The 23,955-nt window shown below is 56.2% G+C and overlaps 1 protein-coding gene across 1 annotated transcript; it reads right to left on the bottom strand.

Moving 5' to 3' along the window:
- Nucleotides 1-322: 322 nt before the first annotated feature.
- Nucleotides 323-17,538, bottom strand: NGFR (nerve growth factor receptor). The gene is made up of 6 exons (XM_077164704.1): nt 17,375-17,538; nt 10,220-10,361; nt 6,640-6,999; nt 2,769-3,021; nt 1,500-1,660; nt 323-857 (listed from the first exon to the last, which is right to left on the bottom strand). The coding sequence occupies exons 1-6, from the start codon at nt 17,435-17,437 to the stop codon at nt 556-558; spliced, it is 1,281 nt and encodes a 426-aa protein (XP_077020819.1). The 5' UTR covers nt 17,438-17,538; the 3' UTR covers nt 323-555.
- Between the last annotated feature and the right edge of the window lie 6,417 nt (nt 17,539-23,955).

Raw genomic sequence — 23,955 nt, 5'->3', positions numbered from 1 at the left:
TGCCTTTCTGGGCCTCCCTGTCCTAGTAAGGCAAAGGTGGAGGGAGGGTGGGAGCTAGATTTCAAAATTCCCTTCCAGCTCCCATCCTCCTCTCAGGCCAGAGGGGCGGGGGAGAAGGGGCCCAGGGCTTCCGGGCGCTGTAATGCGCCCTCTTTCCCCAAGTTCACAGTGGTGAGTCGATGGCTCTGGTGCCTCAGCTCTTCCCTCCGAGTCCCCGGGGCCTTGCCCCCCAACACCATCCCGGGTGTCAGACCCCCAGTTATGACAGCTGGTAAGCTAGGAGGGGGCCGGCCCACCTGGGGATGCGGGAAGAAGGGGGGAGGCGGGGGCGGGTGGGGGGAGACAGCAGGGCCGCGCTGTCCCCAAGAGGGAGTGCGACCCAAAGGGACGGGGCCTCAGGGAAGCAGCGGGGGCTGCGGTCTGGGGGCCTGGGCTCTGGAGCCCGGCCCAGAGGAGCTCGGCTCGGCCGGCCTGCCCGGGGGGTGGGCTCCACGGGGGGTGGCTGGAGCGGCAGTTGTCGGAGCGTGAGGGCAGGGTGGGGGCTGCCGGGCGGGCTCACACGGGGGACGTGGCCGTGGACTCGCTGCACAGGCTCTCAACGATGTCGGCCCGCTGGATGCGACGCAGGGCGGCCAGGAGGGCGTCGAGCGTCGCGCTGTCCTGGGCGGCCCAGCTGGCCAGCAGGGCGCGGGCCGGGCAGGCCTCGTGGGTGAAGGAGTCTATGTGCTCGGGCTGGTAGCCCAGCTCCCCCGCCAGGTGCCGCCAGGTGTCCCCCGCAGAGCCGTTGAGCAGCTTCTCCACCTCCTCCCGCTTGGCCGGGGGCAAGCTGCTGTACAGGCCTCCGTCACCCTTGAGGGCTGCCGGAAACCCAGTGGGGGTCAGGCTCTTCCCACCTGGGCCCCCTCCCCGCTCACTGGACCTTCCCCCAGGGCTGGGGGTCTGGGGCAAGACCCACCGAGGCCGAGGCACTTCTCCGGATCTGGGGAAGGCCTGAGGCCTAGAGGCAGAGGGATGGCCAAGATGACAGCTTGGGCAGGGCTGTGCAGGGGCCTGGGGGATGCTGACTCCCTGTCCCCTCCTTGCTCAGAGCTCCAGCACTCTCTACATGACCCACTGTCCCCCAGCAATTAAACCTCAGGGGAGGAGACAGAACTTCTCAATCCCAGACTCTCGTGTAGCAAGTGTCCTGGAGCCGGGCTATGGGCCAGTAATTAGGCTACATAATTAACTACTTGTTCCCCAGAAGTCCAGGGCTGGAGGCTAATTGCAGGCACTTTGGGGGAGTAATTAGCCCCAGGGGGGACAATTAGCTTGATGAGTCTGGTCGCTCCGACTTGTAAAAGCCTCCACATCTTAAGTCATTCCATCGGGAAGCCTGCCTCTCCCATCCTTCCCCAGAGCCCACCCTGAGCCAGCTCCTCTGGCAGTCCTTCCTACAGTCTAACTGTAGTCCCTTCAGTTTTCCCTGACTCAACTCCCCACCCGCCCTTGCTCCTCACCCTGGCCTGCGGCCGTCTGCGTGTGGGGCTGCTGGTCATGCAGGCTCTGGCTGTCCACAGAGATGCCGCTGTCACTGTGGAGCTTCTCCCCCTCGGGTGGGGGTGTCTGGTTCACCGGCCGGCTGTGGGCTCCTTGCTTGTTTTGCTTGCAGCTGTTCCATCTGGAGCCGGAGGACAAGCCCAGACTCAGGGGTCAGGGGGCTGCGCAGGCCGATGGGGCCGGGGCACCATCTGCCCCCAGCCTAGGCTGAAAGCTCCCTGAGGGCAGAGGGGGCTCTCGGGGCTTGGTGCACACAGAAGGCGGTCAATAAATGTTCATGGAACGAATAGTGGGCAAATAAATGACTTCCTAGGAATTCCACTTCTAGCAATCTCCCTTCTAAAATACTTCCATATGTGTGCAGAGATGTGCATGGATATATAAGGATTTCCTCTGCTATTAGAAGCAGTAGCAAAAACTGAGCACAAAGCAAACGTCCATCAATAGGGGACTGGTTAAATAAATTATGGGCCATCCATATTATTGAATGAGTGGCTACAGATAATCAGATAATCTATATGTCCTGAGGAAAATTCTCCCAAGGGAGATTAAGTGAAAAAAAGTGAGTTGTAGAATATGTATAGCAGGATCCCACAGATGTTTAAAAAAAAAAATCCCTGTGTGTTTATGTATAACTATAAAAAATTTATATGTGTGTGTTTGAAAATGCACAGAAAATAATTGGGAACGATCTATTCCGAACAGTCTCCAGTGAGGAAGGAGTGGGAGTTGGGGAGGTGAAAAGGGACTTTACTGTATGCTTTACTGACGTTGGTCTTGTTTCCATTTTCCCCACATGCATGTGTTACTTTGATGATTTTTTAAAAAGAATAAAAATGCATTTAAAGATGTAACCCCCCCTTCTGGAAATTCTTGCACGTCCTGGGTTCCTGGGTGTGTGTACCATAGGACCTCATGTGTGACACAGGTAAGGTGTGGGTGAGTGGGGTTCAGGGGATGAAGTCCCAGGCAGCTGGTGGAGAAGGCTCTCTGGGGGTACAGCTGGGGGGTGCAGGGAGAGGAGCAGCATGGGGGTGGAGAGGTGCTGGACCCTGGGCAGGATGGGGGGACCGCTTTCCCTCACCTCCTGCTGACCGGACACACCCTAAGCTGATGGTGAGCGAGGTGAGCTTGGTTTGGGGTTGAGTTAAGAGGGTGTGTGTGCTTTCAGGGCGCAGCCCTCCTTGAGAGGGAAAGTCCCCTCTCTGTCCCTGGTCCCTCGGTCTCACCTCTTGAAGGCGATATAGGCCACAAGACCCACAACCACAGCGGCCAAGATGGAGCAGTAGACAGGGATGAGGTTGTCCGTGGTTCCTCGGGTCACCACGGGTTGGGAGCTGCCCATGACTGTGGTCACCACATCTGCCACTGTGCTGGCTACGAGCTCTATCTCTGGAGGTCCGTCGGGCTCCTGGGTGCTGGGTGCTGGGCTGTCCGAGCCCTCCGGGGGCGTGGCCCGCGTTATCCAACGGCCAGGGATCTCTGGGAGAAAGAGCAGCAGAAGTGAGGTCCCTCTCCACCCCTCAGGTCCCCCTACCCCCTGCTTTATGCTCTGACCCATTCCAGCACTTCTTCCTGAGCCCCCATCCCTGGCTCTGGGTGCTTGATGCCATGATGGTGGACAGAGTTTGGGGGACTGGGGTCCCCTGTCACTGTCTTGCTTGAGCAGTTCCTTCTCTTTGGGCCTCAACTTCCCCATCGATAGCACTGGAATATTCAGAGTTGGCCTCTAAGCTCCCTTCCATCCCGGGTGTGGTTGTGGTCCTAGAATTCTCTTCGGCCTCCCCTGGGTAACCAGATGCCTGGCATCATGGCAGACACACGAAGAAGGGAGACTATGCCACAGGGAAGAATCATGACGGACTCTGGGGAAGTCACACCCTCTCAGGCTGCAGTTTGCTCCAGATAACTGCAGACCGCCTTGTCGTAAGGAAGGATGGGGGACACTCAGGTCTGGTCAGAGAGGTACCTGCCCCCACACTACCTCCCCAGAGCTGGCACATCCCTCCCTTCGTGTCTCTGATGCTCCAGGCTCTAGGTTTGGGTGGGGTGGGTGCCCAGCTGGGTTGCTTCCCTCCAGCCAGTCCCTACACAGTGCCCAGCCTCTGTTTCCTGTTTCCTGCCCTGCTGAGTCCCCACCCCCAGGCTGCTCAGAACCCTCGGTGGGCAGGGAGCGGACTTCAGGTGGAGGAAGCGCCCACAAAGCAGCTACTGCTGACTGCCTCGGGGGAAGGAGCCTGTGCCCTGCCACCCACCTCGGCCCCCTCTCATGCCAGCTGGGCGTGGCTAGCCTCCCTGGCCAGGGAGCCAGCACCTCCTGGCACCAGTGGGTGGGATTTTCCATTTTCCATCCAGCCAGGAGCAGTGCCAGGGGTTGTGGGCTTCGGAAGGCCTGGGGGCACCTGCCTGGGCAAAGTTGCCCACCCCATCCATCCTCGCTTCCCACGCCTGGAGCAGGGAGGGAAAGGAGCCAGGACATGCCAACAGGGTAAAGAAGAGGGCACCTTGCTCCCCAGCTTGCAGTCTGCCCACCCAAGCTGGAGCTGAAGTTGCCCACCACTCTTCTGGGCCTCCTTGGCTCAATGGAGACACTTCCAAGGCCCCCATTTTAGGAGCCTTCTAAGGGGTATGGCCTCCAGATGTGACTCTGTAATCCATCTGGCAGGTAGTGGGGAGGGGGCTGCTGTCTGCCACCCCCCCACCTCAGTCCTGGGAGGAGGTGACGGAGTGGGGCAGGAAGTAGAGGAGACACAGCCCTGGCTTTTGGCAGCCCAGAAAGGGGGTTGGGCAGGTGAGGGTCTCCTCTGGCCCTGCTAGGGGGTGAGGTAAGCTGAGGGGGCAGCCTGAGTCCAGAGACTGAAGTTACAGTTCAGCTCAGATGTACCCTAGCCCAGAGGCAGAAGTGGGGGCTGTGGAGGGAGGGGACCGGGCCATCCACATTAGTGAGCAGTGGGGAAGGGCTGAGGGAGGGCAGTATGAGGTGAGCGAGGCTGAAGACAGAGCTGTCCAGGACCCTTTCTCCTCAGCTCTCCAATCCCCTCTGATGGGGCAGGGGGGCAGGAGGATGGGAGCCAGATGTGGCCCTGTCCACCAGCCTTCCAGCCCACTGAGCCCTGGCTGGTCCTGACAGGCATTTCCGGAAAGGGAGCTGTCAGACTTGGGAGTGGAAGGAGGGACCGGGTTACCCACCCCCCCAACCCACATTTCACTGGGGTAAGGGGGTAGCCCTTCTCCTCAATGGGTAGGTGAGTCACCACGTTGACACTGGAAATGTATAAGCAGGAAAGTATGGTATGGGGGTGTGTGGTGCAGGCAACTGAACCAAGGATCAAATTCCATTTCCTGAAATGGTCCATCTGCCCCCAAGCTGACATTTAACCCTTCAGAGGCTGGAGCTGAAAGGGGAAGAGAGGCAAGGATAAACACACCCCTCAGGGTGGCTGGGAAAATAGGGTGGCATCTGGGAAGAGTCTGTGAACGCCCCAAAAAGCAGATCCAGTCCCTTCCCCAGCCACCGCCCTTCTTTGCCCTAACCGCGCCCCTAACTAAGTCCCCCTACCTACTCGTCTGGACTTGCCCAAGGATGAGGAACAGGGCTGCTGGCCTGCTGCTGGCTGCGAAACCCCTTCCCTGTTCTGCCTGGCGCCTCGTACTGCTGGCCTATCTCCCAGCCCAGGGCAATTGCCACCGGAACCAGCACACTCTGTCCCCCCACCCTCCCGCGTGGGAAACCTCACACACACACCTGGCCTCAGCTCAGCCCTACAGCCCTCTCCATCAGGAGCACCCTAAACCAGGGATCTCGGGATGTCAGCAGGAAGGCATGTGTGTGTCGGAGCCCCTGCCAGACTGGAGGCTCCCCAAGGGCTGGGGATGTATTTCCTCCATCCACCTGGGGGCTGATTGAAGGCAAGGCCTGTGCTACTTCCATCACAATAGGGGTTCCCCAAATTTGTGGCTGTATCCTCCTTCAGCTGGGAACAAAGTGCTGGGACCATGGCCTCCCTCGTTAGACTGGAGCTCCCTGCAGGATGGGCTGTGCTGTCTGCTCAGACTGAGGGCACCCTAAGGTTAGGTCCCCAAAGTGAAATAGTCAAATAGGCACACAGCCACAGGGTGACAGACAGAAAGGGAAGGCGTTGCCAACCATTCCCTGCAGTGGGAAGGCCTACCTCCCTCCCTGAAACAGACATTACCAACCAGAAACCAAAATAATTCTGCCCTGGCACAGGGCTCCCACGGAGCTTCCTTCTCCCACCATCTCCTAAGGGGTTCTGGCTTAGGTGGGCACAACGCATTCCCCCTTCCACACAGGACCTGAGAGCCCCCCGTTCATACCCTGCTTCATTCTCAGGCTTCCCAGCCCCGGCCCTGCTGCTCCCCTCCCTTCTTCCTCCGCCCCAAAGCCTTTCCTGCCACCTACCTCTTAGGGGTCCCTGCATCCAACCTCATCCTTCATTAAATTGTCACGATAACTGTCGACCCTTCCCCAGATACTGCACTTTGAAGCAGGCCAGCCATCTCCCCTAACTCACAACAACCCTGGGGACCTCAGGACCAGTGAGGAAACAGGTCCGGGACAGGAGTGGCGTCCGTAGCATCACTCAGATGGGCTCCAGCCCAGGTCCCAGCCAACAGGGAACTCGCAGAGCCACAAAGCACCAGGGGCCTAGACCAAGTCTTAGCGCCAAAGGGTACCAACTCCTGGAGGTCCTGGAGCACCTTTTCTGGTTCAGCAAGCTGCCTCCTCTTTGCTTTAGCCAGAAATACCCCAGGCAGGGCAGCCTCCTTGGAGCTGCTTCTCTCCTGCCCATCCACTCGCCACTGGCGGCCAAGGAGGAATAAAGCCCTGGAACAGGAGTGCAGTAGCTGCAACCGGGGTAACGGCTTTCCCAGCAGCGTAAAGATGGAAAAACGGTATCGAGTCCTTGGGTCACAAAAGGATGGGGAACCACCTCCTCCCTCGGTTACCTGGGAACAGAGTGGGTTCGGGGAGGGTGCCCCACTGGCTCCGGGTCACCGGGAGGGGCGCTTCCCCACCCCCGGGGGCGCCCCCGCTCACGCCTCCAGCCCGCGGCCCCGCCCTTCAGCGGCGCTCACCCTCGCACTCGGCGTCTGCCCAGCGCGTGCACTCGCGCAGCTGGCGCTCCGTGTCCTCGCACACCGTGCAGGGCAGGCACGGGTCCACGTGGTTGGCCTCGTCGGAGTACGTGCCATCGGGACACTCCTCGCACACGGTGTTCTGCTTGTCCTGGCACGAGAACACGAGGCCCGAGCCTGCCTCGCACACGCGACACGCCTCGCAGCGACCGGTGGTCTCGTCCTGGTAGTAGCCGTAGGCGCAGCGGCACACGGCGTCGTCCGCCTCCACGCAGGGCGCCGACATGCTCTGCAGGCCCACGCACTCGGTGCACGGCTTGCACGGCTCGGTGGCGCTCACCACGTCCGAGAAAGTCACGCCTGAGGGCCGAGGGACAGCAGGGGGGTAGCAGGCCCAGAATTCAGCCACCCGCCCGTTGGGCACTGCCACCCCGCGGGCAAGCCCCTGCTGAGGCTGCGCTCCTCCCTCCGCCGCCGCCAGGGTGCTGAGCTCCTCTTTCAGTCTCAGCTCCTTCGTGGACCGCCACCCCCCCCCCCCCCCGCCCCCATCCACCTCCCAGGGTCCCTGATTCTGGGACTGTGAAAGCTCGGGAACTCTACCCTCCTGGCCTGGGAAGTACCAGCCCTGAGGCTCTGTGGAGTAGCCCAGCTGGGGCCAGTAAATTTCCTGGCAAATTCCCTTAGAGAGTTTCCAGCACTGCACCCTTGTTCCCAGCATGATTAAGGAATAATCTGAGCGTGGTTCCCACCCAGCCCTCCTGGCTGGCCAGAGCTGGGCTGTGAACCCAGCCCAGGCATCGCCCGCCTTCCACCAGCGAGCCTCCCCACCTCAACAGCCCTCTATCATCCACCCCCCCAACAGCCCCCCTCCGTGTACAGGTGGGGGCTCAGGTGTGGCTTGAATGGAGTAACTAGGGTTAGACAACACAATTCCCACCCATGGTGCTACCCTAAGCTACTGCAGAGCTTCACCCTGGAGGGTGGGGATGGGACTCCAGGCAAGAAAGTTCAGGTACAGTAGGAGGGATTGAAGCTAGAAAGCAAGAACGACTTGTATATATAGTCCTCTGCCCTTTCAACTGGCATGAAGGGGAGATTTCCAAGCTCATTCTTGACTCATGTTCTCTTAATTAATGGATGTGAGCTTCAGAACCCGGAGAGGAGGCAGGGCGTGTGTGCAGGGAGGGGGAGGGCACAGAGCCAGGCCTTCTTCACCCCTTCCAGCCCAGTGTGGAGAACTGAGGACGTGCCCACCTGAGCTCAAGGGGATAGATCACTGCTCCAAGGGCAGAGAGAGCATGGATTGAGGAGCCTGCGAACCGGGGAAGGAAGGAGTGCTCAGAATGTGGAAATAGAAGGAGAGAGACAAGGTTTCCATTGGAGGGAAACTGAGGCCTGCTGTGGAGTCTGGTCTCAACATTCGTTAAAGGTATTAAGAGACAGGGTGGAGCACAGGGTCGTTGTCTTGGGGAGGGGAAGGGAAGCAAACAAGGAAAAAAAAAATAAGTGAAAGGGGCAGAAATTGGGAAAGAGTAAAGAGGACAGAGGGAAATGGGCCTGGAGGGACACTCAGGTTCCTGCGTCAGTTCTGGCAGAGGGACCCCTGTGTCAGTCTTCCTAGGGAAAAGGCAAGTCTGTTTTCAAAACCTGGTTTCACTACTTATTAGTTGTGTGACTTTGAATGTTTTACCTAGGCTCTTTGAGCTTCATTTTCTTTCTCTGTAAAATAGGGTATAATATATCTCTACTCTCAGAGGGTTGTGGTGAGGAATAAATGAAATTCAGTGTTTAAAGCACTTGACACACAGCAGGGATTCTATAAAGGCTGGACCCCATGGGTTGGGCAGTGATAAATACAGGGAACTTCAGTGGCAGAGATAGATGTAGACAGCAGAAAGGATTTGCACACAGAAACAGCTGAGAAAGATGTCCAATCTATTCAAACAAGAGTGTCCTATCTGTCTGCATGGTGTAGGCAGAGGGTCACCTCTCATCACACGTGGAGGGGAAGGTGGGAGCCCTGCCCATGGGAAAATACAGAAAATTAGCAAAAAACTCCTGAGAGACAGTTTTAGGAGGTGTGAAAAATGTGGTCTTTTTTGGCAAAGAATGAAGGCAGGCGCTTAACGGGTTTCCTTGTGGAAATATTTTGAGGATGGAGAGAAAGTCCACTGGGGTCTCCTTCCCATAAAGCAGGCTTGTAAAGGCGCCTGTTAAACCAACTGGAGGAAGGAGGGGAAGGAAGGGCTGTGCGTGTGCCTCTGAGCAGGTCTCTGCTGCCACCGCTCTCCCCTTCCACAGGTCTCCCCTCCAGACCCTAGGATCCTGCAAAGAAGAGTGTGGGGTCCTACTCTAGGAGATTTAGGTTCTGAGGAGGGGAGGCCCGGGGCTGGGGTCTTAGAAATGAGAAAGGCTGACTACGGAGGGTCCAGGGTAGCCTCTGGTTGGCTAACCCTGCCCTGGGGTGGACGTCCTGTAGCCTGCGGCAGGGCAAATGGCCAGATGGCAAGGTGACAAAGGTCCTGCAGGATAGCCACCTTCCCTGCCCAAGCCCAGGGGTCCTTCTGCTGAGGGTGGAGAGGGATGGCGCTACAGGGGCCACAGGTGAGAAAATTGGCTTTGGGCAAACCAAGGAGTTGGGGTTGCCTGAAGGAGAGACAGGCTGCGTGTGTGGGGGGGGTGGGGTGGGGTGGGGTGGGGAGATCAAGAGGGAAGACTGGGCAGGCAGGTGAAATGAGAAAGATGTCAGCCCTGTACCTTTGTCCCCAATGAGATTAGAGCATAATGACCATGTATCCCGCCCAGCACTGCAGTTGGGCACTGAGTGCCAGGTAAAAGGCAGGCCGTAAGTGAAAGTAAGGACTGGGGGCATCCAGCAGAGATGGAGACCCCTGACTCAAAAACACAGAGAATTCAGATCCAGCTGAGGATGGGGGCAGGGAGCCCACACTCACCGTGTTCCCAGCCCCGGAAGACAGTTTGCTTCCCCTATGAATGAAATCTGACGGCCACAGCTCCTCCTCACCCCTCCCGTCCTCCTGCAACCTGACATCACCTCATAGTAAAGATCTCTATACCATCCCTGCTGCTGCCACGAAAGCTGCTTCCTGGGTCAAAGCTGGAGAATAGTCGGCCTAGGGGGCAGGGTTGCCACACCCTCTCCAGAGTCCCCCAAGGTCACTCTCCAGGGCAGCCAGGATTTCATCCTCCTCCCCCTCCCCGCAAACACACCGAGGGTAAGTGGCAGCCATTGATTTTGCAGTGCAGATATTTTTAGCTAGTTTCAGCATCAGCTACCCCTCCCCCCCACACACACACCTTGCCTAGCCACCCTCCTTTACAAGACCTCTCTGCTTGGGGGCTGGGAAGGGGCACAACTTGGGGATCCCCCATCGGGTCCCTCTCCTCCCTCTGCACACAGCCCTCATCCATTTTCAGCTTCGCCTTTGTGCCTCCTATTCTGGGCTCCTGCAGCGGTGGCGACCCCGGGAAATTCCAGGAGGCAGAGCACATGTAAGGTGTCCGCGGGCCGTGATCCTCTGCAACCCCCCTCCCCTCCTCCCCCCAGCCCCCTACTCACTGTCCAAGCAGGGCTCACACACGGTCTGGTTGGCTCCGCAGGGCTGGGCCACACCCTCGCCCAGGTTGCAGGCTTTGCAGCACTCCCCGCTGTGGGTGTGCAGGCCCGTGGAGCACGCCTCCTTGGCACTGCTGAGGGACACCTGGGGGCGGGGCAGATCAGAGCGTCAGACTGGGGAGAGAAAAGAGAGGGGCGTCTTCTGAGGGATCAAGCGCCCCCTTCTAATGCCTCTATTGGAACCACCTGGATTAGGATGAGCTCACCAGAGAGGCATTAGACACATCAAAGCTGGCGGGGAAGAAAGGGGGGGGGACAGTGCACCCCCTACAGGCTACAGGGGGCGTGAGGTCAGAGTCTCGGGTGCTGACCTTTTGCAAGTTCATCTTGGATTTACAGCAATTCCTGGATTCCCAAGGATACACCACATCGGGGAGGAGCCTGAGGCCCAACAGAGAACCTTCAGGCAAGGATCTCATGAATGGTCAGGCAGGTTGCCGCTTGCACAGGGCTCCCAGCCAAGGGGGCGACTGGGAAATGAAATCCAGCCCATACTCCACTTGCTAAACTGCACACCTGCAGGGCTGCATCTGCCCAGAGGGCTGCCTTTTTCTAATTCACACAAAAAACAGCATGGCCCGACTCCTGGTCCCTAATCACCAGGTTAAATATCAAATGGGAAGTGTCTGAAGCCAAAAGCAGAAGGCAGAGGGTGGGGGCTTGGGTTTGAATCTTGACTGTGCACTCAGGGTTCTGGCCTGTGCTGCCCTGCCCTGCTACCCTCTTGGAGCCTATGACTCTCCACACAACAGAGATGGCGTCAGTGTGGTGGCCAGGGCACAGCACCAGCCAATCGGCAAGAGTCTGGTACCAACAGAGGGAGAAAGGGATGCCTGTTATCAGTGATGAGGAAGTGGCTGCTCTCTCCATTCAGAGGCCCTGCTCCACCAGGGTTTGATTTCCAGCCACTAGCCCTCCTCTCTCACCCTGCCCCCCACACAGCCACTGGGAACAGACCGGAACCAGGGGAAAGGGGGAGTCAGATTCTTGCCGCTGAAGCATCTTTGCTGAAGGATGGAATGATTTAGCACTGGGTTCCCTAGAGGGAGGGACTGCTGGAGGCTGCTTTATATTTCTGTTTCTTAAAAAAAAAAATCCTAATGTCTAATAATGTCTAATAAAACTCCAAAGCCTGCTTTCCTGGCCCTAAACCATACAGCCCCCATTTAATGGTAAGAGGAAATATGGGCTCTTGGGTTGTGGAAACAGAAGGGAGCTTTACAAGGTCATTTGGGGTATGCCTCTGCTCCCACACTGACCAAGCTACTTGCTTCCCTACAGTCCCTTAAAATATCCTAAGGCCCCACCAGGGTTTGTATTTTTCTGGGAGGGAACAGAGGAGGTGGGGGGAAGGATACTCCTTGAAGGTATGCGGGGAGCTGTGCCAGGAGGCCCGGCACCCCCGAAGAAGGAAGGTGGGTGCCACCATTATCCCCTCCCAGGTGGCAGCAGCACACGGTGCTGGGAACATCTGCAGACCAGGAGCCCCAAAGCTCCCAGATGTGGGCATTCCCTGAGGACGTGAGATTACAGAGGGGTCTGTTCTGATTTCTTTTCATCCCTTAGGGCTATACGTAAATGTCACTTTCTCAGGGAAATGGTCCTATTGCCCTCACCCCTCCCACATTAGGCTGTTAGAGAGTCCTCTGGAGCCTGCGGGCACCCCAACATCTGACACAGTGCCTGGGACATGGTAGGTACCCACCATATATTTGCATGGAATTTAAGATCATGCAAATACTCTATGGCCTCAACTAACTAGACTAACTCTAGGGGAATGGCTCTGGCTCTTATTTTGAGAGCTGAGTTTCCCAAGAGTTAAGGGATTGCTCCTTCAAGCATCTCATGTTTTTCATTTTAACTATGGTGGCTGCACCCTTCCCTGTCTCCTTCCAGTCTCTGGTACATACCTTCATGATTTCCCCATGACTCAGGGGGAAATCCATAATTACACCAGCAATTATTCTGGGCTGCAATGCAGTGAAGCTCTTGTGTTCTTTATCCCAAGCTACCACACTTGCATCTGAGTCCTCCTGTCAGCTTTTTTTTTTTTTTGGGGGGGGGGCATGGTCTGGGAATCGAACCCGGGTCTCCCACATGCAAGGCGAGCATTCTACCACTGAACCACCCGCCTGTCAGCTTTTTAGACAGCTTTTTCTGCCTATCCCTTCCTGTCCAAATATCAGCTGTTAATTTTTGCTGCTACCAGTGTGACCTGAATCAGCCCCTCCTCCACCACTCTAATTTCTTAGGTCTAATTGAATCTCCAGAAACTATATAACTAACCTTGTTACAAAGATGAGTGTAAATAGGATCTGAACCAGAAAGGGGCAATGGTTAAGTAAAAACAGTGAGCTGTAATAGTGCCTCCATCCTCAACTACCTTCATTGCACTGAATCCTGGCTCATAACTTATGAACTGAGTGAACTGGGGCATGTTCAGAACCTCTGCGTGCCTCCATTTCCTCACCGTTAGGTAATAATTACAGTGCCTGCCTCGTAGAGTTGCTGTAGGTATGAATTGAGTAATAGGGAAAGGTGCTTTGGAGCTCTCTTTTCTCTTCTCCAAGGTCTTCCCTGCCTCCTTTGTGGCTCTTGGTTATTTCCAGTTAGTTGAGGTCGGTAGAGACCTGGGTTCCGGATGGCTGAGGGGTCTGTTGGGTGGCGTGGGGGTGTCCTGTTGGCATGGCAGCCTTGTGCAAACCCCTCTGCAGAAGCCTGCTCTCCTGGTGGCAGCTCGTGGTCCTCTCTCTTCTCCCAGGTCTTGCGTTTGGAGTTGGAGGCCACAAGATTAATAGTCACATGTTTCCTGGGTTTATTTTATTTCTTCTATTTTGTAAGATCCTAAATCTGCTATTTAATAGTATGTTACTTTGGATAAACTACTTAATCTCTCTGAACCTCAGTTTTCTCACCTAAAAATATTGAGTTGGTAATACCTACCAGTGAGAGTGAAATGAAATACTTTATGCAAATATGATTGATATATAGTAGGAGATCAATACATGTTAGTTATCAAAGAAGTGTCTTGTAGGAACAATGAGCTGTGGACTGGGGGTGAGAGGCAATGAAAGGGGATGATTTAGCCATCCCCAAAGAGAAGAGACCAACTGAGAAGGGACAGCGCAGATATCAAAAACAGCCTTACCTTTCAGGAAGAACTCAAGAGGACATGGGGACCAAGGAAAGATGGGTAATTGCTGTTGTTAAAGTGAACCAACTCAACAACTATTTGCTAAGAGCTCCTGATTAGATGTAACCCCTGACTTCTGGGGGTGGGGGTGGTAGGGGGTGGCACAGTCCTATGGAGAAGAGAGGCATGTCACCCCAAACAACTGCTCCAGAGGCGCAAGATACTGAGGGGGAAAGACTTAAGGAATTAACCTTCATCCCTCCAACAGATGGAGAAGCTGAGGCCCGGAGAGGTCACTTAGCCAGGTGTGCCCCTGCTAAACCCCCTGTGGGTCCAAGGCTGAGCAATCTATGGAAGCAGGATGAGGTGACGAGGGTAGAGGCCAACTGCCCCAAAAGCAGATCCAAAATTATCAGTTTACCAAAATGATAGACACATTTGCCTAAAATTTGTATTTATTACACTTATTTAAAATTTGATACGATTTCATCCAATTTCTAAGAATGTTTACAACTGTTTTCCATTTTTCAGCCTTTCAAGGCTTTTTAAGGAACTAAGATGGAAATGCCCTTAGATGAACTGACTTTTTTAAAATTTATGATACATAACCACATACAAACACAAACATTCTTACCATATGATCATTCCGTTCTTGTTATGTAACCAATAACTCACAATAGCATCATATAGTTGTATATTCACCATCATGATCATTTCTTAGAACATTTGCATCAATTCAGAAAAAGAAATAAAAAAGCAGAAAAAAATTCATACATACCATACTCCTTACCCCTCCCTTTCACTGATGACTAGCATTTCAATCTACTAAATTTATTTTAACATTTTGAACTGACTTTTAAGAATCTTAAAAAAATGTTTTAATGAACACAATAGAAAACGCACCAAAGTAGTTGAAAGTATTTGAGAAATACTGTATGAATGGTTCAGTGTGATGAGACCTGTTCATTCACAACAGACAGCTTCAGCAAAGGGATCCCTAGCTCCGCAGAATCACAGCCACTTCAGTGGTGCTGGGGGGCTTTTCAAATATCTAGAGGGTCTTTTGAGGTTGAAGGAAATCCAGGGAAGGCATGAGTGTTGAGGTGTTGATTGGGGTGGGGGGTGGGAGCCGCAAGCTAATGACCTGGGATGATACTGCATGTATATTTGAGGGGAGGTAGGGAGGCTCTGGGTGGAAAGAAGGGGAATTAGATTCCAAATTTGTGGTACCAAGGACTTGAGCATGGATCCAGTTTCCGGAGTTGGTCGCCATTCACGGCCACGCATCGCCATGACTAGAAGGGAGGTGCTAGCCTGGCGTAGGACGGAAGAGTGGATTCAGAGCCAAACTCCTGGGTTCCAACAAGGGCCCACCACTCGCTCGCTGGGAGAGACTGTTCTCCTGCCTAAAGAGTCTGGGAGGTCCAGCTTCCTCCAATGTAAGATGGGAGTAACTCTGCTGGGACTTTACAGGGATTACATAACGCAAGAGAAAGTCCTCAGGACATGCGTGGCACATAGTAGGTATTCAACAAATCGTATTATTTTCGCCTGCCCATCCACGCCCCCTCGGGAAGAAAAGAGGAGCGTGAGCGCGACTGGGCTGCTACAACCGGGTGGGCCCCCCCCCCCCCCCAAGCCCGGCCTCTCCCGCCTGCCCATTTGCTGCCTTAGCTGCATCCCTATTAGGCGCATTAGCCAGCCCGGCGGCTCCGGTTACAGACGTCTGAATGACAAAGTGCCTCCATTACCGGCGCGTCCCGCCAGCCCAGCCGCGGGGAAGCGCTCTGGTTTCAGCACTCTCTCGCCGCGGCCCAGGAAGAAACCTGGACGGAGGCAATGCGCTGTCGGCTCACACAGGGCAGCCCCGGCGTCGAGGCTGCAGGTGGCGGATTCTGCGCAGGACTCCACTTCCCGAGGCCGCAGGCCCTCCACACCCAGCTGCCTCCCTCCTCTTCTCTCCTCTACTTGGGAGCCACACTCCTGCCGGGATCCGGAGCCGCCCCTCCTGGATCCACGCCACTGGCCGCCCCAGTACCCCCCTCACCCCGCACCAGAAGCAGTTCCTCCGGGAAGCATTAGTCAGCAACCATGCCCGCAGTCAATCCCAAGTCCCAGGACGAAGCCACAGGTACTGACAGCTCCAGGGGACCAGGGCTAAGATTCAAGGATGGGGCCCGCGTCCGGAGAGGGTCCCTGCCTACCACACCCTTATATTCCACTGCGGACCTGACTTTGAGAGAGGTGTCAACCTCGGCCCCCCTCAACCCCCCACCCCGAAACGCAGCTCTTATCCCGGGCTGGGGAGCCAGCTGCCCTTAAGGGGTGGGGGGTGCAAGGTTCTGAGCTGGAAATCAGGTGATGGGGCGTTTACTTATGACTCTGCCCCAACTTGCTTGTGGGATCTTGACCAAGTCGTTTCAATCCTTAGAGCCTCAGTTTCCTTCTCTGTGAAACGGGAAGTCGGGGCGCGATGCTCAGGTGAGAGATGAAGATGGCAAGGGGAGAGTGAGGACGCCGCCTTCACTGCCAGACCTTCCGGGGCACTCAGTTTATAGCCACACACTAGATCACATTTCCTGAAAACCTTGTCAGAATACTGGGAAGACTCAGAAGCTTCGAGGACCCGCCGTCCTTTGCCGAGTTGGTGCTAAAGGACACGGCCAAAGAATCCAAGGCGTCCTGGCGCCCCCATCTCGCTCGCCCGACGGCGTCCACCCAAAACCGGGCGGGGCGCAGGCGGGATCCCGACCCTTCTAGGTGCACTCACGGAACTCGGGGGGGGGGGGCGGGGCGGGGGGGGCGGGGACGGTGCGCGGTCTTAGGCTCGGACGCAACTCGGGGTGGCACAGCTGTCGCGCCGCAGCACCCCCTGTGGGCCGCCTGCGGTCTACGCGGCCCGACACCACGCTGCCCCGATGGTCCCCGCCTAGAGCGCCGCGCTCTTTGCACCCCGCGGGCCGCCGCGAGACCCACTCGGGCGACGCCCGCTCCAGACCTCCTGGTCCTCCGCCCGGCTTCAAACCGCGAGACCCCGCGCGCCGCTGGAGCCCGCCGGCCGTGGGGGAACCCGGAGAGCGAGCTGGCCCCTGCGAAGTGGGCGCCCCCCTCGCCGCCCCGGCTGCCCAGCCGCAATTCGCAGACTAGGCAAAGCTGCGAGAAAGAGCGCGGGAGCCGGGCGGAGAAACGTCCCATGTCTCCTGCGCATCCGTGTCTCCGATCTTCCTTCATGTCCCTCGGCGGGCAGACGGGACCCCGACCGCGTTAGGGTTCGCACCCTGTTCTCGGTCCTCTTTTCTTTTGCTTCCACCTCTTCACTGCCTTCACCATCGTCCCTTTTCCGCCCTCCCAACCCATCCGTACTCCCTCCTCAACTGCCCTCGCGCTCTCGGAACCTCTCCCCCCGACGCCCCTCCCCGCCATTGTCTGGCAGGTCCCCATTGTCCGATGCCCGGTCCCCTCTGCCTCTCGTCCCTTCAGCCTCTTCCCTCATTGTTCCATCCCCGCGTCTCCGTTTCTCTGCCCCAGGCTCCCTCGTCCCTCCCATCTCCAGTCCCGGTCCCATTCCCTTCCCTTCGCCTCACTTCGGTCCCACCACCTTGCAGTCCCCTCGAGATCCCGTCATTCCTAAGCCCTCTTCGGAAGAACTCAGGCAGCCAAGAGCGCCCTGACCCTCTGCTGAGACGCCCCTCTCAGCTCCTCCCGCATCCTCCCGCAGTACCCGAAAGCAGACATCTGCGCGCCCGTCTTGTCCGCATTTCTAGCCTGGAACCCAGAGACGCCTCTACGCTGGGATAACCCCAGACGCTCCTCTGAGGCTCCGGCATCGGAGCCCCTCTCCCGCCACCCACCTCCAGCATCTGGGACCCCAACACTCTGTTCTTTCTCTCGGGTGGCGGCTCCCGGATCCCCTCGGGATTCCGATTCGTGGGACGGAAGCGGACTCCCCTCCGACTATCACTCACCCCCAGGAGCAGCAGCAGCAGGCGTGGCCCGTCCATGGCGCGGCTGACGGCACCTGCCCGCATCGCCCGCCTCCCGCTGCAGCGCGCGTGTTCCAGCTCAGTCCGCTCCGCGGACCGGTAGGGTTGCGCTGCGCCCCAGCGCCCGCCTGCCGGCCGGAGCTGGCTGAGCCTCGGCTCGCTCTGACTGCCGGCGGGAGGGGCTGGGTGAAGCCAGTGCGGCCGCCCCGCCTCTTCCCCGCCCAGCCCGCCCACCCCCGGAACCGCGCCCGCCCGCCCCGCCGCCTCCGGGAGGGAGCCAAGGGGAAAGGAGGGTGTGCGGAGAGCCGCGCCCGCGCGCCCCGCTGCCGCTTCTCCGCGCGTCCTGGGCCTCAGAGCCTCTCACCCACTCCGCCCCGGTACCCTGTGCCCGGCTCGCGCTATTGCGCGTGGCCCGCAAACTACCCAGGGTCTAGGGCGTCCCCACTGTGGCTCGCGTTTCTCTCCGGCTGTGGCCCTCACGGGGTTCTCTCTCTTACCCACCTTCCTCCGCCTCTAGCTTCGCTTCCCCTGCTCCCTCCCCAGCAGTTATCAGTAGCGGTGCCCACTTCGCGCCACGCCTATCTCGCGCCCGCCCCAGTGCGGTGTTCTCTGTGCAAGGGCCTAGGGGGAGGGAGGGATGGCAGGTGGCCCGAGCCTGTGCGTGTGTGTTTGTGCGCGCGCTTTGCGGGGCCATACAGGAGAGGCCCGCCCCGACATCATTCAGATTCTCTAGTGATGGGTTTGAAGGGATCACAAGTAGGTGTGCACACAAAACACTGGAATACACACACATACACTCTCGAACTCACATCTATTTGTGTTCCCACACTCACATAAGCCCACACCATCCTCTTGCACACGTGTTCACCTGCACGTTCTACACGTTTGGTGAATGGGAAACCGCGAACATGCATATGCATCTCCACATGTCTGCACACACACACGCACTCTCATTGCACATGGAGACATAGCATTCAAATGCACATACTCATCTACACAGCCACATGCACGGATACGATGCCACACATGTATGGTCACATGAACACCGGCCGTCGTATGTTTATAGTCTCTCATACGTGCACACATATTCATGAACACACACACACCCATACACAAACACACAGATGCATCCTTAACAATATAGACTTCACTGAACCGTTTTCATTAGATCAAAAGCTAATCATCTAATGAACGTTGCCTTCTTGTCTGAATGTCTGGTACATAGTAGATGTTCAATATTGAAGTTCTGTAGGATGGAAGAAAAGGATAAGCGGTTGGACAGACTCACAGAGAGATACACTCTCTCTCTCCATGTGTCCATGTACTATGTAGGTGCAGGATGAGGGCGGGAGTCTCCAAGCAGAGACAGTTTCTATCCCCAGGACCACACTCACCACGCTCTAGAGAGCTCTACGGGCCCACATCAAAGAACCTCCACCCAGGGGCTGTGCTGAGGGAGCAGTCTCTGCTGCTCACTTCCTGTCTGTCCTCATCCTTTCCCCGTCTCCAGATATGCAGGCTCTGGAAGACAGAGCGTGGGGAACAAGTCTACAGAACCCACCCACCCCCTGCGTCCTGATTTGGCCATGCCTAGACCTCAGTTTCTTCTTTGGAAAAATGGCACCAGCTTCCCAAATCACAGGAATGTGGGGAGATCAAGAGCACTGGCGAAGAGGGCCTGCTATCACTTGTTAGGTGATTTCTTAGATCAGCTGAAGTTCATTCATGCATTCACAGAAAAACGAAGTTCGCCCTCTGAACTTCTTTCCCAAATACCTAGCAAAGTCTGGGGAACAGACCCGGGAGGGACAGGTGGGCAGCATCTAATGGCCTTGAGCCCCACTCTTGGTGATGAACCCTTGTCTCCGTCTTTGGGTATAAGAGCTTGGACAGCCAGCATTGACTCAGCGGTCCCTGAGGCTTTTCTCTTGGACAGAGACGGTCTCTAAGATGTCTGCTCCTCCTGCTGCTTTTACTGACCTGCCTTTTCCCTCAGTGGAATTCGTGGAAAGCAGAAAGGGGCAACATTAGTACTAACGGCAGCGTCAAGCTGCCGACTACCAAGGGTATCGATGGTGTGGCATCAATTTAAATACTCCTGTTATTAATTTATGACTGGTTACTATTATTGCCAAGGTTATCCATCTCAACACCATTTAATATGACCCACAGTACCATGACTGGGCCTGGCTTATTAATAATTTCCATCGCCTTGATCATTTAAGCCTTACTCCAACAATCACAAACAGCAATTGTTCCTATTATTAGCAGTATTTCTATGATTAAGCCTGAGCCCAAGACCACGATGTAATGCTGAGTGCTGGCGGGGAGAGGGGTGTGCAGAGGAAAAACCAGCAGCCTGGATTCAGGGCTGGGTAGGAAGGCCTGCCCTGTTCCCCCCTGCTTCCTCCTGTGTGGTCGCAGGCAGGTTACTTCACCTCTCTCAGCTTCTTCACTTCTCAGGTGAAGAAGCTTCACCTCTTCTCAGCTTTCTTAATGAGAATTTAAGAAAAGCTCCCATTCTGAAGGGCATGATGAGAAATAAAAGAGGTAACAGAGGTTCATCACAAGGAGACACTCAATCCCCTTTTATTCATTTGACGCATTTATTGAACACCTACTGTATGCCATGCTCTCTGTTTTAGGCCCTGGGGATTCAGTGGTGGACAACAGCAATGGCCTACGTGGAGCAGATTTTCTAGTGTGTTAGTTACTGGACGGGAAGGGTTGTTTTATAATGTGACACCTCGGCCTGACCATACCACGGCTAGCCTAGCTCCGATGAGGATATTCTGTCTCTGGGACCACCACCGTCACCCCAGCCACCACAGCACCCTCTCCATAGTCACTCCCACCACGACTGCCCCTGCCACGGCCACCCCCACCACCTCATCAACCTCCCTGCATCGGTTCCACCACTAGCAGTGGGGATTCCTGTTCCAGGTGAGAGTGATATGGGTGTTTGGGTTCCTTTCCCTGGGAACAATAGTGGAGGCCCCACAGAGCCTTTGCCTGCCCACGTCTAGCTCCCTAGTGGTCTTAACTCCTAGCCCCCACATGGGCGCTCTTCAAAAACTTCTCCCTGGCCTGGCAAGTCCCACACTCTCCCAACCCCCCTTTCCTCCAAACTGCAGTACCTGCAGTCACAGACCAGGATGGGGATGGGATGCAGGGAGAGGGATCTTAGGAGTTGGCCAGAAAGTGGGGCCAGAGAGGCAGCTCCAAGGGGCAGGAGCTTTCCTGGAGGGTCCCCCAGAACCAGCACCCATAATATAACTACACATATAGAGGGTCACTTCCCCCACTATACCCCCCACCCAAGGCTTCCTGAGCCCAATAGTGACTAAGGTGAAAGGGTTGAGGATATCAGTGCAGTTCTGCGTGGAACTGGGAGTGGAAGTGGGGGGTCAAACTACATCTTCAGGTATCCACATGGGAGGGGCTAGCCACTCCCCTATCCCCCTCACCACCCTACCTTCACCCTGCCCATCTAAGGAGGCAAGCTCCCCCGTAGTACTCCCTGCCATCCCATTCTATTAGACTCCCACCTCAGCTCTCTTTCCCTCTATGCCCTCTGTCTCCAGCTGATTGGAGAAATCAGCTTGGAGGCCCCAACCCACTTTCAAGCAGAAACCGGAAAGCAGATAATGAGACTTCATGAGTGTTGAAACCCCCAACGGGCCAAGAGATCCACCCAATCATTTCCCTTAATCCCCACTGCAACTCCGTGGAGGAAGTTCTAGGCCACCATTTTACAGATGAGGAGACCGAGGCTTAAAGTGATTTAGCCACTTGCCCAAGAGCCCCCAGCAGGAAGCAGCAGTACCACAGTACCACGAGTGGCCACTGTGCCTCACAAGGTGCTCTCCCCCCTCCCCCCATCACACTCTCCCCATTAACCCCTCATCTCCAGGTCACTCCTCCCCTCCATCCCAGCCCCTCCAGCCTTCGCCCCTACTCGATGGGTGGGGTGGATAGGACCTCCATCTCAGAGGTGCTGAGCTCCACCCTTGCATACTGCTCAGATTTTGGCTTTGGGGGCCTGGGTAGGATGGGCAGGGCCGAGCCGGGAAGTGATCTGTGCCTTTTGATTAAAGGCATAATCTCCAAACTTTCTTAGTGGGCGCTCTCTTTTCCTGATTTGGGAGGAATCACCTCCCCTATCCCCCACTTCCAATGTCCAGCCAGAAAAGGCATGAAGGGAAGTGGATAAGGAGAATTTTCAAGGGAGAGAGACAAGGGAGAGGGAAGGAGGAGGTGCCGGGCCTCCCCAGCTGCATCCAATCTGCCCTGGGCAGGTGGCCAGGCAAGGTAAGTGAAACCCACCGCCCCCCATGAGGAGCTGGCTCAGTGGCTTTGAAGCGTGATGCAGTGATTACCTTTGGGGGGGGGGAGGTGCGGTCTGGGGACTGGCTTGGGATCAGTGCGGTTTAATTCTGGAGCTGAATTAGTAGTGAGAGGGGTGGGAGGAATTAGTCAATTTTGGAGTCCAGTTAGATTAACTCAAGCGTCAAAGTGGGCTGGTTCCACAGTACCAGCCCCAGCGTCTGCTCCAGCCTCAGAGCCATGCTGCCTTCCCGCCTTGACCCTATATCCTGTAAGGAATCCCATCTGACCCATGTTCGCCAGCTTCTCCCACCTCCGAGCCTTTGCATGGATCATACTCCCACGAGGGGTGGCTCTTCTCACAGTAGAGTTAGTCAAAGGCTTCCATCTTCCCCTTCTGCAGTCTTTTCTCTTCCTTCGAAGGCCACCCTTCTCCCATCCCTGCCCCCTGCTGCACCCATACCTCTTGTCAGGGACCTACTTTCCCCCAGGGCTTTGTGTTTTTGAGAAGGGTGCCCAGGGAGGGCAATACTTGCCCAGAGGAATGCCCTTGGATGGAGGATTCCAGGAACCCTGGGAAGGGCACAGGGAGAGACTCAGGGAACCCCACGCCTCTGGACACCCATCTTCCCTGCCCACTCCAGGGCCACCTGTGCTCCTGCCTTTCTGTCCAGCCACTTCTCTTCTCTGCAGTGCACATTTCTCTTCTAGAAGCCTTCCCCTAGGAAGTTCCTCTACATTCGTGACTTTGATCTTTCCCAGCCCTGAAACTGCCTTGCAGTTTCTGAGTAATTCATTTTTTCACACTTTTTATCTTGCATCCAAGGACAGAGTCGAGATGTTTTAAAGAAAAAAAAAAGTAGAGTTACACCACCACTGGGGCAGTATGAAGTCATCAAGTTGGAAGATGAGAGGAAGAGACCTGGCGGCGGCTATTTATTTTCTGTGTGGCCCCAGGCCAGTCCCTTGCCTGCTCTGAGCCTCAGTTTCCATACCTGCAAAATGGGTCTAAGCTACCAGTCTCAAAGAGTCACTGCAGGGAGTCAAGGAAGTATTGGTTGTGAATGAGCTTTGAAAGCCAGGAGAGGTGGGGAGATGTCAATCAGTTGTGTTCTGTTTGATGCTGCTATTGACAATGGCTTCGGCCTGCAGGCTGAGGACCGGATGAGGGGAGAGATGACATTTCAGCACTGGGAGATTGGGGCTCAGGGTCCTTCCTGCTGCAGATAAGAGCCAGAGCTCTAACAGGTCCCTGGCTCAGGCGCAATTCCCACGGGAATCACTGGGGGAGGAAATGTCCCAGCCCTAGACTTATCTCCACTCTGGCGCGCCTAGGAAGCGAGGTCAAGTGCAATTGTCTGGGTGCATTTCCAGCTGGGGTGGGTAAAGTGGAACACAGTCCAGGCTAAGTCCCCTAGTCAAAGGCAAGCCCCCGCAGGGCTCAGGAAGTAGGAGGAGCTGCTCCCAGATCCCCCCTCCCCAAGGTCTGAGCTGCTGGGCAAAAGGACCTGCGACCAGGCTGGAAATTTAAGAACTGAAAACCCAAGTCCCCAGTTCTTCCTGCACCCATTCTCTGTCCCACCCACTCCACCCAGGGACTGAATGCCCTCCTCAGAGAGGGACGATACGGTCTAGTCTGCGATGGGGAACACATTCCTTGACCTCAAAGTCCCCTAGCCTGAAGGGGGAAAGCCCGTCTTAGCTGTGGAAACCCCTTAGTCTGAGGAGAGAGACACATGTGGGCTGCGGTCCTTGTCCTCCCTCAGGACAGGTGGGTCAGGACCCCAAAGAAGAGCTTCCAATGCAACTCTCCTCTCATGCTCCGGGTCCGAAGCTCAGCCCTAGGGTGAAGGGGAAACACAGCCCATGGGCTTGGTGGTCTCCTCGTCTACGGGGCTGCCCAGTCAAACCCTGCGGCTGTGCAGCAGGGACAGGGACACCAAGGGCTCCCAGTTACAGGATCAAGAATGGGCCTTGGATCTCCGAAGTGGAAGGAACCCAAGAGGTGGGCAAACATGTTCCAGGACACACAGTGGGTCCCTTCTCCGGAGAAGGGAATTATAGAGCAATTTCCTCTCTGCGGTGTGGGGAAGAAGGCTGGGAGGCAGAGACCTGGCTTCTCCCTTCAGTGTTGCCCCGGCTCCCCGAGGGACCTGAGCCCACTTACCGCCCCTTTATCCCTACCTGTGGCCAGGGAAACGGTCTCTCCCAGGCTGCCCCCGGCTCCTGCCCATGAC

This window comes from Tamandua tetradactyla, chromosome 6, assembly GCF_023851605.1.
Source record: "Tamandua tetradactyla isolate mTamTet1 chromosome 6, mTamTet1.pri, whole genome shotgun sequence".
NCBI classification, from domain to species: Eukaryota; Metazoa; Chordata; class Mammalia; order Pilosa; family Myrmecophagidae; genus Tamandua; species Tamandua tetradactyla.
This window is presented reverse-complemented; position numbering and strand designations above follow the sequence as displayed.